The following is a 16,240-nucleotide window of genomic DNA, read 5'->3' as shown; positions in this document are numbered from 1 at the left end:
CAAATGTGATTTTTTTTTAAAGAAAAGTTTTCTTCGAATATGGGCTGGGTAGATTGCTGCCAGGTTGCTCTGGTTTTATACATAGTTTCTCTAAATTTGTTTTTAATACCACACAATTTGTTGAAGCCTTCAGTTCTGTTAATTAGACACCATAAAATAACATATGTTTTGTTAACATTCAGGAAATGACATCGAGTCTTTTATTTTTATTTTTTGGCTCAATAGATTTTTAAATGTATGATTATCATAACCTAATATTGTCTTTGTCTTCACTGCAGTGGATTTCCGATCAAACTTTTCCCCTTCTTTTAATACTTTAGGGAATTTTCAAACGTCGGGATGTTTGGCTGTAATGCCCCATGATTTGTTCTCCCTGAAAGAAATCATAGTGACAATTTATTAAACTACAGAGCAACCTGGCTTTTCGGGGTCTGCAATGCTATTTTGTGTTCAATATACCTAGCATTAAATCTTGATTCATTTCATCATATTATTTAGGTTATATTTGTCATGCAATTACTTTAGCTGCTAGTTTTCTGGCTGTTTTAGAAGTCTAAGACAGGGTTTCAATATCAAATCAGTGGGGCATTACTTTGCATGGTCAAAAAAGGGGGTTAAAAGGCTAAAAACTAAATTGCACCAGCAGTAGCATATACATTGAATATGAAGAAATTGAAAACCTAAGAAGGAACCATATTTTAAAATATTTAAAAGGCCGTGTTTCCGTGTTTCATACCAATTGTTCACAGGTACCGTAAAAGCAAAGAGACGCACTGGTACATGTAGACTTTAAATTAAAAAAAAAAACCAAACCAAAAACAAAACCAAAAAAAAAACTGATGGGAAATAAAACTCCTTAGATTCAAAATGGTTTATTCACACAAATTTAATAGGATATATCACAATTGTTTGGTCCATAAATATTTAGGGGAAATAGTTTCTATACAATGCATTTATCAATAAACAAAGAAACATGGACAATTTTGCTAGACCACTTACTGTACTATAAACACGAAGCTCAATATATAAGATTATTGGATTTATCAACTATATCTGAAAGAGTGCACAACTGCTTTCTATGACATGTTTGTCCCCTCTAACAGGATACACCATAAAAAGAGTTTCAGAAATAAGAGGTAAAACAGTACAAAACTAGTGAGGTGTCAAAAGGGCTTAAAACAGTTAATTTAACAAACAACACATATATCCTGATTTTTCACAAACTTACTCCCAAGGTATATCATAAGGCACATAGTAGAACTGAGTTTTAATTAGTCTACTTAATAAAGTAGATCTCTAGTACCATATATTGTTCTGTCAAAGAACAAAATTTATAAGTATCAATATTTTTACCTGTAAAAGTGTATTAATAAAGATCTCAGCCTTACCAAGGTCGTTTGGTCTGGTTAGTGGTAAATGCCCATAAGGTAATAGAAATAGGAAAAGTCAAGATTTAATATCCGTAGAAGATGATAACCATACTTGCTAAATATATAATGGCAAACACACCTTTCTTCTATTACAGTGTTAACATCTCTTCCATCATCTTTTTTTAAAAATAAGCTACTTTTCTGTGCTAATTTTCTAAAAACCCTGAGCAAAAATTACAATAATGCACTTTAATGTGGGCAGTGAACTGTCAATATGTAACCACACGTTTATACAGCCAAAAAGGACACCTTTAAAATATATTAAATAGCCACTTTGACCACCAAAAAAGAGATTTGATGGTGTCTAAAAAGTGGGGTATATGTGCAAAGTTATTCTTAACAATCCACTAAAAGCAAGACATAGATCTTGACTGGTTTTCGTTCGGTTTTGTTTCTGAGACTCTCCACAATCTAATTGGTGTTCAACTACAATAAAAGGATACAAATGAACATTCACCACTGCCCAGACCATTCAGACTTTTAGCTTAAATAAAATTAAAAAAAGAAAGATCACTATTGTAAACTAAGAAATGTATTCAGATCAGCATCCACAAGGCTTCTGAGTTTATCTGCTTTAAAATTAGTCACTGCCAATTCCCGTTTTTGTAAGAATTTTTGCTAACATTTTTTTCTTTTATATGAAGTTTAAAAAGTTAAAGTATATGTTAGAGATGTTAATGAACTAAAGATTTTAATTTCATGTGTTAAACAAAGTGTCTGGTACAATCTCAGGAAACATCTAAAGTGAATTCAAAACAGTAAAGAATAAATTGTGCTGAAATATTTTCCTTAAACATCTTAATAAATTATATTTTGCTTATTTCCATTTCCCTGAAAAAAAGTATGATTTATCAAAAACTCATTTTAACAGTACACATGCATACGTCTTCTTGGGAATTATTTTTGTTCTCACTAAAGTAGCTGGGCAACCTCCTGCTTGCTTTAATGGTACGGCATCAAGGCCGTGTAGCGAACCGCACTTTTTTTTTTTTTTTTTCTTTAATTCCAAATCAGAGCTGCTGGACAGACAAAAATGAAAAGCCCTCCCTACGCGATATTTCCCATCAGTAGGACTCCTCACTTGAGTTGTTCCTCTGCTGTTATTACTTTAATAATATCCTTATAGGAGTGAGCTCATTCTGGAGGGTGTTTTCCGGATCTTGCCTCCTTAATGTACCGGACACAATTTTGGAGACCAACAGCCTGAGCCTGCCATCCTCACCCACATGCTCTCTCATCACTGGGTCTCTCTCTCCAAGCCCTCCATGCAGGCACGGCTTTCAGTGGTGGCCAAGGACGTCCCAGCTGGGTGAAGAACTGGCAGAGGAGCGTTTAGCTATCCCAGTGAGACTCCCCAGTGCTCAGGGAGGGTCAGGCTGGTGACTAATGCGTTAGAAAAAAGCACTGGCACTTGCAGTCTGACCGTTTCAATGATTAGTTTAATTCATTTTGTATTTATTTTTCAACACTTAAAAAATAAATCATACAAAACTTTTAGATGCGTTATAAAAATAAAGTTAAATTGGGGGTTCTTAAATGCTGTAAGTGAACATACAATCCTGAAGCAGCGTTCTTTTGGCTATAATTAAACTGATTTTTATCTGGTTATCAAGGAGGGAAAAGAATCTTCTTTTTTTTTTGGTAGGAATCGTTTTTTTCAAGGTTCTGGAAATAAATAACATACAATTTTAAGAGGCACTTGTTAGAATGATTCATAACCTTCTCCTCAGTTATTTGATGAATTTTAAAAATTTGAGTACAATTTAACAACAATAAATGTTCATTTATTATAGCAACATATTACTTCAAACTCATTTGCCAAGTGGCTGCAGATGCTACACATCAAGCTGTTTATTTTCCCAAATATTTTGTGGGTTTGTTATTTTTTTTTTAAAAAAAGGCTTGAAAATAATAAAAATAATAATTATAATAATAATAATAATAATAAAGAAGAAGAGTAAGAATTAAAAAAAAAAAAAAAAAAACGGAAATGTTAGAAAAGGTTCGTTAAGGTAGTTTGTGAGGGGCTCCCGGATTCGTGGCTGTCCAAGTTAGAGGTCACTGATGTCACTACAGTGATAGTGGGATTGGTCAGGTCTGTTAAAGTGGTCGCAGTGCCGGGTGGAGTGAGTGCGCCGCTGTCTGCTGAGGGCGGTGCCGGAAGTGAGGTGCCATCAGCTTTATCGACACCCCCATTCTCCTGCCGCAAAAGGTTCCTTCTGAATTTGGCTCTTGCGTTTTGAAACCAAACCTGCAAACCAATCCCAATTGATTTCTTTACCGATGCTTGTTTTGCTTTGCTTATTTTTGTCTTTGTTCTTGCTTTTAAGCCATTTTTTGATGTTTGTTTTTGTGTGGCAAATTGACTAAGTCACTCTACAGCTTCTCTTGCTACTGGTGGTACCGACTCTTTCACAGGCGGGACCCTGCCTACAAGGCCCAGCGCTACGGGCGCTCACTGGAACGTTGCAGCCCGGTGTGCGGACCTCACAGAGCAGTCTTAAGAAAAATCTGCTCGCTCGCTCACCCAAGGAAAGCAACCTTCTTGATGGCCATGTAGTGCACGCTTGGGTTGGGTAGGTTTCGGGTCAAGACACGTGATAAAGATTGAGGCGAAGGGTGAACGAGCAGATTTTTGCCAAGGCTGAAAGTTCGTCTTGATCATTTTAAAAGACTGAAGAGGAAGGAGGGGTAGTTACACCATCCCTATCATACAGATTGTTGATACGGGTCACCTAGTCTTTCTGTTCTGTAAGATTCACTGAAAATGTTTTAGGTGACATGTAACACGGACAAGGAATTGCTGCTAATAGATTCTCCTTCTATCTCGATCGCTGCCCTTCTTTGGCACTCTGTATACAATACACACCTCGCTTTAACTTCACCTCACTAGCACACACTGTATAGGGATTTTTTTAAATGTAGTTTGCTAGGCTGTCCTTCACAGGGAAGTGACTTTTTACTGTCTAGTCCCTTAATGATAACATTTGTCTAACAGGCTATTGAGAGAGGGAGCCAGCTGGTCCTGGAGGATCATAATGGGCAAAGCTTCCTTCCTACATGTCGGGGGATCTGCTCACTGAGGGGCCACATTAACTACTTCAGGGGAGCCCAAAGGCTTCACCCAGTGTGTGTACAATGAGTAGATTTGCTACCTCTCCCCTTAATAAGGTCACCACTGAGAGACTACAGATCCCAGGATATCTACTGGGGTGGTAGACTCTGGAGACAGTTTCCTCATGCTGAGGATGCAACTAATTACAAATCACGTTTTAGTATTTGGCTGCCTTGGGGTGGTAGGGCGTACATTCGGCACTCCTGCCATGTAATACCGTACCCCTCTGCACACCCACTAGGGACACACCTAGCAAAAGTATTTCTACATATATCGCTATTGTTACACACCAGGGAAATGCTGTTGACTGGCAGGGGTAGGGGAAAATTCTGTCAAGCCTGTGATGTGGCTTCTTACCTGCAGAACTCTCTTGGTCAGGCCTGTTTTCTGGGCAAGCTGCTTGAGGTCCTTGGCATCTGGGTTGTGGTTGATAGCAAAGTAGGACTTCATGGTACGAAGCTGGTGGTGTTTGAAGGAGGTGCGCATGCGCTTTGTCTTCTGGGATGGGGGATAAGGCTGCTGGTCTCTGTCCAGGTGATCTGCCTCATTCTCATTACAACCTGTTCAATAAACAAAATGAAACAAGGAGTTAGTGGCTACGCGTCGTGTAGGATGAATGAATCAAGGCAAAAATCTTAAGTCACGTACCGCTTGGAAGGAAGTAAGCAAGCAAGCAAGGAAGGAAGGGCTAAGACAGTGAAAAGGATAAGTACAGATGTGGTAATTAAATGAGACAAAAAAGATCCAGAAGATGACCTTTTCCTATTCTTAAAACATGCTGTGTCCCCTGGGCCTGTACCTACTAAGGGCGGACTTAGAAAGTTCTCTCTCCTTTGGCATTTATTTTCAAATAAGTCTTTTCCCTGTGGTGATGGTTTTGCTTTGGGCGTTCAAAGAGTCATTTGAAATCTCATTCAGATTTTGAAACCTCACTCATTGAAACACTCTTAGCTTGAGAGAAGAATAAAGGTCAAACGAGCATTTTGAATGTTCCTGAGCTTTTCCCCCAAATCACAAGCACCTATAAAAAGAGATGTACAGCAGGAAAGTTTGTTATGACAGTTCATCAAGAAAGCATAAAATCTGGAGGTTTTTGCTGATAAAATAAATGCTTTTGGACTCTGCCTGGGAGTTTATATGAACTGCTCAAAGACCTTCGTCTGTAAAACATGTCTAGAAAGCAGTTGCGTCAAGGCTTGATTCAGTCGCTCAATCTCAACCCCAATCAGCAGCAGCTCTGAGTTGGTACTGATTTAGGACGTCTCTATAAGCAACCAACTAGTGGCTCAAAACTTTAAAAGAGTTTCCCTGATTCAGGATTTTCAAAGTGTCTATGAAAGATGAATTTGTTTCAGATTACACTTTTATGGGTGTGAATTGTACACAAGAATTGTAGCTGTTTGGGGACCGTGGCATCGTTACTTCATATTGGGGAAAGGAATGACAGTATTGGCAAAAAAAAGTAAGAAAGATATCTGTATTTTTCTTTCAGCTGAAAAAATATTGGGTTACCAATTTATAGGATCTCATTTTATAGAGATAGCACAGTCCCACAGGAGAAAATTAATGGTGTCATCATAGCAGGGAATATTAATTAAGGAACAGCTAATTTAAAAAGTTTCAGAATATCCGTAAACTAGACCAAGTTTCATTAGTTGCTCATTTGAATTTTTGAACTGCTTTCCAATAGTTACTGGATCCTTTACTAGGCCTAGTTGATCCCTATTTCTCAAAAAAAAAGAAAAAAAGAGAGAGAAGGAGAAAGAGGGAAAGCACACAATACAGAGAGACTGGTGTTGACAGTGCTAAAAACAGAGGCAAAGCGACTTGAAACCTGGAGAAAATAAAAAGCTTCTTGAAGGTGTTTTCTCTTTTGAATTATAAGACAAGTCAACACGAACAGATGCTGGTAAGACAACACTTTGACAGAAAATCAGGTGAATATTTAATTATAGCTAGATTTGCTTCTAGTCTTGGTAAGAAGTATATCTGCACTTTCAGACAAAGTAAGCTGACACTTCTGAAAATACCAGGAGTTGAAAGTTGCCTTAAAAACAATTTCAGACCAGATTTGGATTGTATTTACTACTTTTTTTCACAAGCAATCACACTGCCTTCAGTCAAACTACGTGGGCCGTAACTTATGAGCTGACATAAGTCAGAGTACCAGAATTCAGTCCTCAGGTTTTACTTCAGACAGTTGCAAGCTGTTTGTTTGTGTTGTTTTCCTTGGGTCGCACAAGTTTACAGCAGCAACGCAAACTTCCTCGGGCTCCTCTGTCCTGCTTACTGCCTTTGTTTCCGTGATCTACTTTTTTGTCTGCGATCTACTTTATTTTGGCTTTTATTTTCAAGAGAAAATGGGGAGAGGCCTCCAAGCATCCTTAGACGATCCTAGTTTATACAACGATTAGCTCACTCTATTTTACATGGGTGAAACAGCATTATGTGATTTGGCCACATCGTAGAGCGGAGTCTTACACTATTGCCTGGAGAACTAAGGGGAAGCAAAAAATGGGGCAAGACATTATTGCTCATTTCTTTGCAGCGGGATTGGGGGGTTGTTTAATTTTGCTTTGGAAAGAGCTAGAACAGTTTGCTTCTTATTGCCAAGAATTCTTCAAGCGAACTCTTCATAGTTTTTCACACACACACGTATATATATAATGAAATAAAGTAAACAGCTCTTTGAGCAACAGCTGTGTAAAATATTTTCCTAGAGAAATCTTCTTCACCATCTCATTTCTATATCCTGTGGGCTGTAAGTCAACAGTTTCCCTCAAAGTACATATTAATTCTATGATATAAGAGGTAATATAGAGAAAGCCCTGAATGTTTTAAGGACTTTTGAATAGTTTCTCCATTTTTCACGTTAATTCCAGACAGCTCGCAAGTATGAATGGCTTTTACCTCGTAACATTTTGCGTTATTTATTGTTGTGTTTCCACCTTACAACCGAGGAGCTAAGAAACAGAAATTAAACTACTAAACAAAATACAGAATAAAACGCTGTTGTAGATCCGGCAGCAGAATCTGATTTTCCTTTCTGGCCCTGTGCTCAGCTCCCCTGAAACAAAACGTGCACGCAAATCGGAGGCAGGTACTGCCGGATCGCTTGCGAGCGCACGTATGTTTATGCTCAGCTTGGCGAAGTTGTTCGCTCCATCAGAGTTGCGTTTTGAAAGGTCGGATTCGTTTCCCGCAGTGGCTTGCCACATCGATATGGACACCCCGGGGTGCGGCTGTTTCGGTAGGATACCGCCCTGGTTGACCGGGGAAGCTAAATGCGTGGTTCTCACCGAACGGCGAGTGACAAGAGTGAACTCCTGCCGTAACTCCGAGGCTGGCTGCTCGGAGGCGGAGCGCCGTCTCCCGGCGCGGGAGCGCTTCAGCGCAGGCGGGCGATGCGCGGGTCAGGGCCGCGCCGCCGCCCCTCGGCTCTCCCGTCCCAGCCGCGGAGGCCCCGGGGAGCCCGGCCCGGAGGGAAGGGGAGGAGAGGGGAGGGAGGAGAGGGGAGGGGAGGGAGGGGAGAACCGCGCCGCTGCGCGCCTCGCTGCACCGGCCCCGCGCACCCCCGCCGGCTCTGAGCCCAAGCCGCGCTGCGGGCCGCGCCGGGCAGGTTGCGCGGGGGCTGCGGCTGGCCCGCCGTGCGGGAGGGCAGCGCGTAGCGCAGCGGAGGCCCGGGAGGAGGGTCCCGCCGGCGGGCCTTGGGCGGGCTGTGCGCGCCGGGGCCCGCCCGCGCCCCGCTTCTCCCTCGGAAGGCGGCGGTCGTGTGTCCGACATCTGATTTCCCGTGGACTCGTTGCCCTTCGTAAACCATTACGTGCAAGAGCAGTTACTGGACCACAGGGCAGGGAACGAAAAATGCGTGTAGGAAAGTGGCTGCCAATTATTTAGAAGTTTGATTTTTTTTTTGTCTTTCGAGAAGCGATTTCATCTACGGCAAGTCATTTCGTAACTCTGAGAGGTTCGCTTTCCTCCCCCCGGATCTGGAGCGCAGTGGGTCAATGGGCTGGAGCCGTTTGCACCGGATGCACAGTTTGGCTGCAAACTGTATTTTCTCGAGACATGTGTCAACCCTGGACATTGATAGATAATACTTTTTTTAAAAAATCACGGCCCTAACGGATCAAATTTCTCAGTCATCTAGACTGAGTCCACAGCATCAGATTAGAGCAGCTCTCCCCCTCCACACACACACACACACCCCGCTCCGTTGCCTGGAGGATCCTGTGAGATCTCAGTAAAATGAGCTGTATTTTCATAACGGGCAGTGCTTTTTCATCTCGTTTGGAGTCAGTGGTACATCTTATATGCCCCGTCGTTGTAAAGAAGGAGAGTTTTAAGAGTAGCACAGCAAAACTACGACCGCATTCGCAAATTATGTCTCGAGTCCTGACCTGAAGTTTAAGGGGTGTTTTATCACATGCACAACTTTTCATCTTTCCCTAGTTTCTGGTCCTAATTGTAACGACAAGTTGTCCCTAGAAATACATCAGTTTAGGGATCTGGGGAATCTGGGTGACGGTGTGCGGGTCAGAGATGGCAAAGGCCGGAGAGCGGGGGTGCGGGAAATCCACCCTTCGGAGCCGGGACCGAACGAATCCTGGCTGCGCTACAGGTTCCCTGTTCTTTAGCAGCTTTCAGGATTGATTGGAAACCGCTCCGCAGCCAGGGATTCCAATGTCATCTTCAATTAACGAGGAACAATTAGCGCAGTGATTACCCTGGCTCCAAGGTCTACGCACCAGAGGAGATGAAATAGCCTCGCACAGCCACCCAGCTCCCAGCTGGAGCCCGCGGCACCGCAGCCCCGGCGGAGGTGCGGGCGGAGGGACGGAGGGGTTTGCGGGCGGCGGGGGCGGGGGGGGGCTCGCTTCTGACTCTCACTGGCGGCGGGTTGAACTTGGCTGGGGAGGAGAGAGCTCCGGGCCGAAACCGGTGCGCTTTTGTCCACCTGCGTTTGTCGGGAGGGGAGGCCCGGAGCCCTCTCCCGGCTCCCCGGCGGGGCCAGCGGTTCGCAGCGCTGCGGCGCTGCCCCGGCCGGAGCCCTAGGGCCGGAGCCCCCTGCCCCGGCCGGAACGGCTCCCCACTGCGGAGGGAAGGAAACACCTTGCACCACTCTTGCTTCCCACACCCTTCTTTCCTCGTTACCGTCCGCGGGGAGCTTAGGTTTCGCTAACATGATTTTTGGAGTCGGTAGGTTGTTAATTCGGATTTACCCTTACTGCTTCCGTCTTCCATCTAGTGAAACGCCGCTTAAGCTGCTTGATCCTACCTAAAACTCCTTTACCTCTGGCCCCTAACGCTGTGTGTTCAGGCACGGTTTGGGTACTTAAGTGACTGGAGTTAGGGAAGAAACTTAATGTGGGGCAACACTTGTTCGTCTCCTACCGCTGAGGGAGCAGAAAGCATTCTCCCCAGTTACATTTGTTAGCGCTTAGTTACAGGGAACAACGTTTATTCGTTGGCCTCTTGTACAGTTTGATCCTTTATGTGCCGGTAAAACGGGATTATTTAGCCTGAAGAATTAACTACTATAAATTGAATATCTATATCGAGTTATGCGCATACTGCAATGGCATTGTAGGAGCCATATACTATAACGTTTTTGGGGTTTTTTTTTCTGATCTGTTTGGTTACTTCTAATTTGAGGTCTAACTGGTGAAGTGCTTTTTGCTAATAAAATACAAATAATGATAACAGTGTCTCTGAGGTTCCTATAGAGAAAGAACGCTGTGGTTTTGGGGTTGGGATTTTTTTTCCTTTTCCTTTTTTTTGTCTTTACCCTGGGAAGTGGCTAAGTTTGGGTGTTTGACACTAATAGGCAAAGACAGCCTTTGAGGAGGGCTGCTGTTAGCTTTCCTGCAAACGCTCCAACCCTCAGAGGGCTGTTTGTTTGATTTTCCAATGGTTAAGCAAGATTTGGCCTGGCTGACTTACTCGCGCACTGCCTAGCTGGGGGGAAGCCCGAGAATGCTCGTTTTGGAGGAGCGGGAGGGAGGTTCGGCGTGTGTTTCCCACCTGAGTTGTAGTTGACGATGTCCACTCCCAAGGCAGGGCTCTTTCGTTTCCTGGGCCTCCCCTTCTGGACTGTGCCAGTGCCGTTGAAGTAAGGCAAGGCCAGCCCTCCGCTCTTGGCAGCCAGCTCGGTGTAGCTCAGCTGGGGGGGATATTCTCCTTGCAAAAGGGACTCGAAGTGGGCCCTGCAGTAAACCAGGTTGTCCTTCATGCCAAAGTGATCGCCTGTGGTCAGAGTCTTGTTGCAGGTGGTGCAGGTGAAGCAGCTCAGGTGATAAACCGACTCCCTGGCTCTCATGACCATTTCAGAGGCTGAGATCCCAAGGTGGCAGCGGGCACATCTCTGCACGGAGAACCTTCTGAAGGAAACGGAAAAGTGGGCATCAACTAGAAAGGTAAAGGCAGACCTTGCCCCAGTGCCGCCCACCTTCCCTCCCGGCCACGGGAGGTCGGCGGGGAGCCTCTCCCCGCCAGGGTCGCGCCCTCCCCGGTCCCAGGACGGCCCCTGTTGCCGGCCGTGGCCCCTGGCCCGCCTGGTGTCGGAGCTCCGGCTCGTCGGGAACTCCACCGGGGAGCCCGCACCGGGGGCCCGGGGTAAACGCCCTGCACTTTCTGCCAAGCTGACCTGTTCGCGCAGGACTGTTGCAAAAGCCCTCCCGCTGCCCGTCCGCCTGAAGGAGGGAACCCAGTCCCCGCTCTCCCGGCGGTCGCGCCAGGGCGAGAAGGGCCGCTGGGCGCCGGGAAAGCTGAAACGCCCGGCTGAGCAGTGCCCGCTCCCGGGGCCCGGCCGCCCGGCACCCTCCGCGGGCGAGCCGGGGGCCGGCAGGGGCGGCGGGCTCCTGCCGCCGCTGCTCGCCGCCCCGCCCGCCGCGCCAGCCCCGGGGCCCGCTCCCCGGCCCCCGGAAACACCGGCAAGCTACGGGCAGAGGGAAACTTTCGTGGGGTCTGGCGCTGGTATTTACGGAGGGAAACCGCAGGGCAGCGGGAGACCCGAGGTCTTCTCCTTCGCCTGTGTGTGCACCGCCGCACACGCTCAGTCGGCGTGTCCCCTGTCGGTCCCTTCAGTTTTTAAACGCGCGAGACTTTTCGGAGGGGACACGTTTACAGGCTTAAGGAATGGCTGACTGCGGAAAGCTACCTTCGAAAGCCCATGTGGAGAAAAGAGCGTTTCGGTTCATAATGCCTTGTGAGGGGACGTGCTTTTGAACCCATGGGGACTGATTGCTGTACCTGTAGTAATCCTCCTTGCAGTAAATACTGCCGTCCTTGGCAAAGCAGGTGAGTTCTGACTCCAAAGCCAGTTTACATTCACAGCACTTAAGACACCTGAGGTGCCATTGTTTGTCAACAGCCAGCAGGTAATATCTGTCTGAGATCTTCCCTCCACAACCAGCACACAAAGCAGGCTTCTCGGGGCTCATTGGGGGCATGTTCTGCAAAACAACCACACCACAAGGGGATGAGACAGGGAGAGAAAGACAGGCAGGCAGTCCGGGCTGGGGACGGGGTCCTGCGCAGGGCCCGGGGCTTGTGCAAAGAGACTGCTCTCTGCGACCAAACTCTGCTCCCGGCGGGAAGTTTGGGGGGGACCGGGACCATCCCCGCCAGGAAAGTATTTACCGCAATCCAGCTTTCGTGTTTATCCCGTTAAACCTCTCCAAACGATCTAACGTCATTTCAATACGTGAAGGCAACTGATTAGGCCTCAGTAAAAAAAGCAGAGCCCATGCTTTTCTGAGGTCCCGAAGCTGAAGTCCGTAGCGTCCCCGTTACTTTGGTATTTTAATCTCGGAACGCTCCACAAGGACGGCATGTTAAAGTAGGAAAATACCGCTTTGCTGCACCAAAAGTTTATGGCAGAGGGTGCAGGCTTGCACCGACTTCCCGGTAAATTTTTACTCGTGCGTAAGTCAGCCAAAACCCCGTCTCTAAAGAAAACCAGGCCATTTAAAGCAGAAGTAGGCGAAAGCAGACAGGTGGATGGTGTAAAAAGCAGTGAGCGCGAACGCTCACCACCCCGGGCAGGGACGGGGACAGAAAGGTGGCACAGGCTGGTTTCGGCTGCAGCTAGCGTCTTTTCATCAGCAAACTTCTGCAAGTTCCCATTAGTCTGCTCCCCACGAGGAGTGTCGCTCGGGACAAAGGCAGACGGAGGGACGGCGGAGACAAAAGCTCTGCCGAGAAACTTGGGGCAGCGTTTGCTGATAAACCGACAGGCGAAAAAAGATCCCGAACATCTTGTTCTAAAGTGGCAACTGTTTTAAAGTGGCAACTCCGCATTCACTTTCCAATCTGAAGTTGTGTTCCTCGCCCCCTTTTCTTGCAGCAATTGCAAAGGCGAGTTGAATTTACATTGCAAATCCTCACATAACAAAGCGGGAGTTTATTTAAGAGAAGGGGGAAGGACCCTATGGCTCAAAGCCTTAAAGCAGTTTTGCAGGCCGTTACTTTGTGTGCAGAGCCTTGTGCGCGATCGGCGGAAGCCCTCCAAGTTGGAGAAAGGGAGATCTCGCTTTGCACAAAACACAGCGTGACACTCGCTTTCTCCGCCACCCGTTAGTACATTTGTGAAGACTTCGGTGCTTTGGCTAATAAAAGCGGCGATGGTACCGCTCAGCAAAGTAGTCGGCGGGCATAACATTCAGAGCGAGCGGTGCCTCTTTGTATCAATCCCACGCTTCAGACCAAAAACGGTTACGAAAAGCAAGCGGTCGCGGTTTGCGGTTTAATTTAGGAGGTGCCAGGAGTGCAAAAAGAGGAAAGCCCGCCTCAGAAACTCCAGCTGCAGCCCTGCTCGGACGGGGCAGAGCGGCCGCGGCGAGCCGAGCAGGGGCAAAAGGCTGCTTCGCTGGAAGGGCTGGAAAGCCGTCCCTGGTACGAGTTAAAATATTTTTCCCCGTTACTCCAGAGAGCACACGCAACGACATTGGTTAGACAAATGTGTAACGGAGCCTGGCCGGCACAGCACCCAGCGTTACGGTGGGTTCGCAGGGAGCCTCGGAAGGGTCTCGACAAGCAAGGGGCGGCAGGGAAGGGGCAGGGGGAGGCAGCGCCTTTCTCTTCCCCACAGCCAGGGTCTGTCCCGCTGCGGGTCCACGCTTGCAGGGATTCCCTTTCAAAGAGTGCCAGCTCCTTTCTTACCGTTTCTCGGCCGTTCATCTGTCCCCCTTTGGCCAGGCGGGACTCGGTCTTGGATCGCCTCTCCATCTCCTCCATGATTCCTTGGATATGGCCTCCGGAGATCCCGTGGAAAAGCATGGCTGGGGGACGGAAAGGACAAGTATTTTCTTCTGCTCTGCACCCCACTATTTCCATATACAGACCCCAGAGTCTTTAGATCATCCAAAATGTTTACACCGAGGCGCACAGCGCAGGGAGGGAGGTTGCAATAGGAGCTTCTCTTTGCACAAGCACCGAGGGCTTCCTGAAGATGTGCAGAAAACAAACAAGGGGGAGAAAATGTAATAATAATTAATTTTAAAAATAAAATAATAAAAGCGAGCTAAAGGATCTGTTACTGTTCTGGAGAGCTGGGGCTCCTGACTGGAGAGACTTGGACCTGGGGCAGTAGAATCGGTCGGGAAAGGATCTAGTTTTGAATACAAAGAAAGCAAAAAGAAGTGCTATTTTCAGCAGTCCCTGGTTGCTTTAAAGTTCCCAGTGCCTGTAGGTTGGATTTGGGACTGCTGCTTTCCGGAGCTCTGTCCAATTTGTTAAGAGACTAAAGCCAGCCCATTTTTGATAATTTAGTAGGAGGAGTTCTCTCCCTTGAGCTGCCACTGATTTTTATTCAGACAACAAAGACCTGTCATACTCCTCTCAACCCCTAGTGATGGGCAAGCAGTGACAAACGTTACAGTCGGGCTGTGGGTGGGGTGGGGTTTACTGCCTCCCCCAAACACGGAGTCCCGGGAGCTGGCGGCGACAGCGCCCGGCGAGGAGCAGGGTGGTGGCCCGGGGGCCCCGCTCCCCCCGGGGCCGCGCCGCTCCGCGCGGGGGAAGCTCCGTTCCGCAGCCCCGCGGGCTGGCACCGCCGCTCCCGGCTCGGCCGCGGGAAGGGGAGAGGGCGGAGAAGCGCCGTCGTGGGGCAGCCCAGGCGGGACGGAGCGGCCAGACCGCTCCCCGCGCCCGGCGGCCGCCGAGGGGGTGGTGAGGCGGGACGGCGGGCGGGGGCTTCGGAGGCAGGAGGGCGCGGCGTCGCCCGCCCCGCTCCCGGGCGGGTCGAGCGCTTACCGGGGCTCTACCCGCCCTGCTGCCGCCGGGGAGCATCAGCCCCGCGGGACCCCCGCCCGTACCCGCAGCAGGACCTCCGGCACCCTCCGCGAGCAGCCTGCGGGGGGGTCAGCCGGGGCCAGCCCGGCCGCCGACGGGGCGGGCGGAGCGGCGCGGTCCGGGGACGCCCTCGCGGGGCTCTCTGCGCTCGGGCTGCGAGCGATCGTTCTGCGCAGGGGACTGGGCGATGCATTCCTTCCCGGCTAACCTCTCTCTCTCTGCTCCCCCTCGCCGCCTTTCCCCTTTTTCCTACTTACTTCTCACACCACTCTTCCTTGCCTTTCCCTGGAACAGCTGCCGGCTGTTTCCTGACACCTCGATCCCTACTGAAGGATCTTCCTGGCGGCAGTTCTGCGCTCCCTGTTCCCTGGGGGACGCTCCACACCAAACCCGAGCGCGACTAGCGAAAGAAGTACCCCAGCCCCCACTTCCTTTCCAAAGCATCCCAGAGACATCCTCAGGGGCTCCTCGAGTCACCTCTTCCATGTAACCCAAGATTCAGGCAGCCAGTTTCCTCCCTTCTCCTTCCCCCCAAGTAGCTAAAATTAATGTTATTTGCAGATTGAATGTTGCTACATTCCTCCGAGTGCCAGAATACAGCTCATAAAACAAAATTTCACACAAAGATGAAGTCAATCAAGTGAAATAAGCCGGGATTTTTTTCTCTGTTGGCACACTAGACCCTGGACAGCAGGGCTGCTATTTACTGTAAGTAATGTAATTAGCCCTTTTGGATGGAAATCAATGCGTTGTATGTGTGTGTGTGTTTTAATAAGAGAGTAATAGCTATAAAACCGACGAGACTCAAAGGGGTAAGGGAATCTCCCTTAAAACGGGTAGATCCCTCCACAAGCCGTAGTCTCCTGCAGAGCACTCCCGGTCTGGGGAAAAAAAAAAAAAAAGAAAAAAGAGGGGGAGAAAAAAAAAAAGAAGAAAAAAAATCTGCGTGTGGGGAAGGAGGAGAGAGAGATAGGCTTTCCGTGGAGAAAACAAGTCAATTAGCACAAGGAGCCATCGGGAAAAAAATAAACAAGGTGATTCAATGCGGGACACGGGAGCTGTGTGCTCGGGATCCCCCTCCTTGCCGTCGTCCCCCCGCGGTGCCCCGACTGCTCCGGGAGACGCGCGAAGCGACTTCCCTCCCACCCCAAGTCCCGCCGGGGGGCGGGGGCACGGCCGGCAGCCCACGCGGGGCAGCGCGGCCCGGGCGAGCCGGCGAGACCCGTCGCGGGGACGGCGGCTCCGTCGAGCGCTGCGAAGCCGCCTGGGGAGGGATGGAGGCAGCGGGGGCTGGGGAGGGGGCGGCCGCGCTCCGGGGGGTTAGCCCCTCGGCCGGGCCTGCTCCCCGCGCACCCTGCGCCCACGAGCTGCCACAGGCGTGCGCCTACCTGGCGTGGGTGAT

The 16,240-nt window shown here is 48.5% G+C and overlaps 1 protein-coding gene across 2 annotated transcripts; it reads right to left on the bottom strand.

Annotated features, from left to right (window-relative positions):
* Positions 1 to 316: 316 nt before the first annotated feature.
* LHX9 (LIM homeobox 9) lies at positions 317 to 15,324 on the bottom strand. 2 transcript variants are annotated; one of them, XM_075509226.1, is made up of 6 exons: positions 15,096 to 15,324; positions 13,708 to 13,826; positions 11,797 to 11,999; positions 10,570 to 10,925; positions 4,903 to 5,105; positions 3,424 to 3,681 (listed from the first exon to the last, which is right to left on the bottom strand). In XM_075509226.1, exons 1-6 carry the CDS (start codon positions 15,322 to 15,324, stop codon positions 3,424 to 3,426), a joined length of 1,368 nt encoding a protein of 455 aa, XP_075365341.1. The 2 variants fall into 2 exon arrangements, with proteins under 2 accessions (XP_075365342.1, XP_075365341.1); XM_075509227.1 differs by lacking the exons at positions 3,424 to 3,681; positions 15,096 to 15,324 and adding an exon at positions 317 to 373 and having other exon boundaries at positions 13,708 to 13,881.
* Between the last annotated feature and the right edge of the window lie 916 nt (positions 15,325 to 16,240).

This window comes from Mycteria americana, chromosome 7 (genome assembly GCF_035582795.1).
Source record: "Mycteria americana isolate JAX WOST 10 ecotype Jacksonville Zoo and Gardens chromosome 7, USCA_MyAme_1.0, whole genome shotgun sequence".
In the NCBI taxonomy this organism is placed as follows: Eukaryota; Metazoa; Chordata; class Aves; order Ciconiiformes; family Ciconiidae; genus Mycteria; species Mycteria americana.
Note: the sequence above shows the minus strand (reverse complement) of the source record. Positions and strands in the feature narration are given on the sequence as shown.

Bases quoted from the DNA above. Each gene is read 5' to 3' on its own strand.
- LHX9 (XM_075509226.1), bottom strand. From the start codon at position 15,324: ATGGAAGAGGTGACTCGAGGAGCCCCTGAGGATGTCTCTGGGATGCTT. The intron at 13,827-15,095 runs GTAAGTAGGAAA...TCCGTCCCCCAG, and splicing joins AAGGAAGAGTGGTGTGAGAA to CCATGCTTTTCCACGGGATC. The intron at 12,000-13,707 runs GTAAGAAAGGAG...GTTGTTTTGCAG, and splicing joins AGATGAACGGCCGAGAAACG to AACATGCCCCCAATGAGCCC.